The sequence below is a fragment of the Vipera berus genome (genome assembly GCF_964194415.1).
Source record: "Vipera berus genome assembly, chromosome: 1".
In the NCBI taxonomy this organism is placed as follows: Eukaryota; Metazoa; Chordata; class Lepidosauria; order Squamata; family Viperidae; genus Vipera; species Vipera berus.
Window position 1 is genome coordinate 336238667 of NC_138202.1, and position 4599 is coordinate 336243265.

Below are 4599 nucleotides of genomic sequence, written 5' to 3' on the forward strand. Positions count from 1 at the left end.
TTCAAAACCAGAAGGCAAACGTGAAAGTGTCTCCTAAGCAGTGAATTTCTTATTTAATACTAATAAGTAAGAACAATGAAAATAAATGATATTCATTAATAATATTGTCATGAAATATGTCAGAGAAATTCTTATGTGAGGCGCCCAGACCTTTTTTCCCATTGCTACCCAGCAAGGGTGCTGTTGGTCTTGATCTCCCTCACCCTTACTGGCCTTTCTTATAAGCAGTTTTGATGATGGCGTTCTTAAAAAGAGTCACTAGAGGAGTGTGACTGTGCTCTGAGGTCATGAAGCCACCGTAGCGCTTCTTCTTGGACAGGGCTGGGGTGTTCCACCGAAAGTGGTGCATCTTGTAGGCAGCATTAACATTTTTTATTTTTCTCAGTTGCTTTTCTTTGTCCACCTTAGTGGCTTCACTGCTCTGCTTTTCCTCTGGGGAGTCAAGTTCAGGGTATTCCATCTCCCAGGAAAGGTCTCTTCTGAACTCCTGAGGATAACTCTCCGACGATTCCTCTTCCACCCCATTCGGATTGACTTTGATGGGTCGCCTTTTCCTGCCCACTGGCTTCCCCCATCGGAAGTGCTCCATTGCATAGGACCTCTTGCCTTCTTGCTTTTCTCGGGACTCTTGGTGGCTTTCTCCTTCCCAGCTGTCTTGGGTTTCTGAAGAGGCCGAGAAAAGATCTGCTCCGGAGTCACTGGAAAGGTCCTTTCTTTTATTGCCGAAGTTGCTGCCGTTGCTGTTACTCTTCCCAAATTTGTTCCAGTGGATGTACTTCTGAATATTTTCAGAGAGAGGCTGCATGTGACCATTTCCTGGATATAAGGGAGACTCGTTTGAGACGCCCATTCTGCAAGCCCTGAGGCACTCCTGCAATGGAAACGGGAGGACAGGCAGGGAGATATTGGTTTCAAAACAACTGTACAGGTTTTAGTTCAGCCTAGAGCTCATTTGCCTTTCTTGTTTTCTCACGGTTACTGCCTCAGCAATGAGAGTCAGACTCACCAGCCTTTTGCAAGGCGTTTTTTTTTATTTGCAGGCAAGTTTTTCTAAAGCTGAACTGTTCCTTTTTAAATTTAATTCAATCATATTTAGAATCTTATTCACGCCTGGATCATGTATTCTTTTAAAGCAGGAAGCAACTTGGGAGAAGGCTTTCATCTAAGCATAGTTGGTACCTCCAAAAAGTTGGCTGAATCTCACCTAGCCAGTCAAACCACTCCTGGTGCATCTGCTTTTGCATCCTCCCACTGAAAGAATTTCCTATATGTTTCACTTGGACAGGAACAAGCAAAAGCTGCTTTTCTCAGTGAAGATAAGGTGGCAAAAAATAGTAAGTAACATTTCTTTGGTTTCAATTTACAATTTACAATTTACAATTTACACTTACAAATTTTCAGCCATTGTTGGAAATTGAATCCTAGACTAGGTGAGATAAATGATTTGATATCATAAATGAAGTTAGATAGCAAGACAAAATTACTCCTGTCAATGCCTCACGTATTCATTGGATGTACATCCTGCCTTTCCTTCTTCAAGAACATTCAGAATGAGATCCTTTTCTCTTCCAGAAATATCCTGGGCTTCCAGACATCCCTTTTAGAAGCCAGATTTACCAGCAATTTCCACATTACTGAAGCCCTCCCACCTCTAATCCATTATAAATGCCTCATGCCCCCACTATTTTCTCCAGCAAGGAATAGTTATTTCGATGTTTCAAATCTACAAAATTACTAGCTTTGCTACTACATCAAGGAGCTCAGTCTTTCTGTAACCCAGGTCAAGAGTTCTGTTTTCCACTGGAGAGTATTCTCATCACATATCTCATTTTTCCATGCTCAGTGTAACTATTTCATTGCCATGTGAAACTAAGTCAGAGGCCGTTTCGGCAATCAGTTTCCAATGTTCTGGTGTTTGTGTGTGTATTGTTTGGCGCTGCCTACCACCACATGCTGCCATTTGGAAAGATTTTGCCACCATTCTGCTAACATTTGGAATGCCCCTTGAGGTTTTCAAATGCAGGCTTGCCACCAGGCTGAACATGAGGGTGCCCTTCCCTTGCCATCATTTCTATCAGTCTCTCTAATTAATTAATTAATTAATTAATTAATTAATTAATTAATTAATTAATTGTTTTCAGACCACCAAATACACACAATGATGTTGTGGAAGAGCAATTTTATTTTATTTTTTTAGTAGTAGATGAGGGATTTCAACTGATTTGTTTAAGTCCAGGAGGCAGGGTTCAGTTATCAGCAACCAAAAAGGTGTCAATTATTGACATTCATTGGTTGACTTCTCCACGAGCTCTAGACATGCCAAGATGTGGCTCTGCTGTGCATACTGATATAGAACTGGAAAAAAAGTGATCATTTCAGAGTTTTTTGGCCTTAATTTTAAAATGCAATATAAAAGCTTAAGAAATGGAAAGACTAGTGGTCTGGGGGGAAAAAGATCGACGATAATACAAAAGGAAAATTAAGTTCCCATTATCAGCCATTCAGTGGATAACTCAGCCTAGCTTGCTTCTGCTACACTCTCCTTCCATAGTCCCTTACATCAATGGGTTTCCTTCTATAGCTGGATTATACCATCTGAGCCCATGGTTTACCTTCCCCTCTACAAAGAGGATTCAAAGGCAATTCATTGACTTCTGGAAGAATGGGGTAAAACAGATGGATTAAACTTCAGCACAGCTTACCATTTTGCCTCAAATGAAAAAAAAAGAAATGAAACAAAAATAAAAGATGAAAAAGTTATTTCCTCTCCTCTAATGAAGTATCACATCTCAGGCCCCTGGGGGGGTGAGAGAAAGAGAGGGGGGAGAGGAGAAATAAATAGACAGAAGAGGAGGAGGAGGAGGAGGAGGAGGAGGAGGAGGAGGAGGAGGAGGAGGAGGAGGATAGATGATAGATGGCAGACAGGCAGACAGGCAGACAGACTGACATTTAATGTGGTCTCTGATTGCAAAAAGTTTGCTTGCGCTGCTAAGGATCTTTTCAAACAAATACACTGTATCATCAGATTTCCCAATTTTACAACATTTTTGTTTCATTTCTTTTTTTCATTTGAGGCAAAATGGTAAGCTGTGCTGAAGTTTAATCCATCTGTTTTACCCTATGTGAAGACAAAAGGAAATGCTAAGGAGATGAACTAAGGTTGGGATCAAGAGTTGATGCTCTCAAGATGCCAGCCATAGTTGCTGACAAAATATCAGGAGATTTATTGTCTCAACCACAGCTACTAAGCTCTGAAGCTCAACATTGCACTACAGATAGTGGCCGTGGAAGCCTAGACCAGTATATAGATAATGCATGATTTAAAAAATATTATTTGATTTTAATTATGTAATGTAGCCACAATCAGTTGCCATTGGGCTTTTTTAGGGAAAAAACAGCATACATACAAACATACATAAAATTTACTGTAATTAAATTATGAATTCTCCCAAAGTATATAATAGTTTCCTCCTTTTGTCACATTAAACATTCCAAGTTGCTTCTGGAGAATTTTTTGAGGACTATATCCCATCCTTTGCGGGGACTACATGTAAGCCTGGGACTCTGGTTGCGGACTTTTGTTGTAAATACTCTGATTTAGGTCATTCAGGACTTTAGAAGGTCCTGTGAAATAGACACATGTAGGCTTCTTATGATTAAAAAGTTAATCACAGATTATCTTCATCAATCTGAATAATTTATATCAATAAAGGAAAATATTTGTAGCTCAGGTTAGTTCTCTCTGAGCTTGGTTGTTTTCTTGCAGACATTTCATTATCTAAACTAGGTAACATCATCAGTGCACTGGTAATGTTACCTAGTTCGGTTAATGAAATGTTTTCAAGACAACAGCCAAGCTCAGAGAGCATCAAGGACAATAACTTCTATTTAATCCCCATATAAGCAAGTGACTATCACCCATAATGTTGGGTAACGAATTCCATACAAACATTATAAGGCATTTCCTTGAGTTTACCTGAACTTAATTCACAACCATTGCATTGGATGGTCTACATTCTGGGCCTTTTCTCCCAAATACAGCCACTTAAGAAAAAGAGGGGCCTAGGTAAACCGTCCACTTACCAACATCTTCACTTCCGTGTCCATGTCCCAACACCAACTATTGTCCCAACAGAGGCTATGCACTCCTGCCACTGAATGGATGAGCAGAACTCCCATGATGGCCCAAAGACTTCTCCACTGGGAGTTCAGCATCTTCAGAGAAAGAAGACTGTTCCTGCTGAGATAAAAATAATGGCCACCAAAGAAAGCAAAGTAATATAGATTATAGAGAGTCAGTTGGATGTAGCAGATATAGCATCAGGCTAGAAACTGTGAGACTGTGAATCCTCATCCCACCTTAGACACAAATCCAGTTGGGTGACTTTGGACCAGTCACTTTCTCCCAAGCCACTTCTGAAAAGCCTTGCCAAGGAAAGTGCAGGGACCTGTCCAGGCAGTCTGAAAAAATCAGACACAATTGAATGGAAGGGAAAAAATATGGGTTATAAGTAGCATGAAATGATGGGGTGCTTGAGCTGTCAAAGGTTTGGTCCAGATTTATCCTAAGCTCACTACCTAGTCTTGGTTTACTTCATT

General features: G+C 40.3%; 1 protein-coding gene across 1 annotated transcript; it reads right to left on the reverse strand.

Moving 5' to 3' along the window:
• Positions 1-205: 205 nt before the first annotated feature.
• On the reverse strand, positions 206-4272 carry POMC (proopiomelanocortin; the record flags this gene model as incomplete). The annotated part of the gene is made up of 2 exons (XM_081334723.1): positions 4084-4272; positions 206-871 (listed from the first exon to the last, which is right to left on the reverse strand). The coding sequence occupies exons 1-2, from the start codon at positions 4213-4215 to the stop codon at positions 206-208; spliced, it is 798 nt and encodes a 265-aa protein (XP_081190849.1). The 5' UTR covers positions 4216-4272.
• Between the last annotated feature and the right edge of the window lie 327 nt (positions 4273-4599).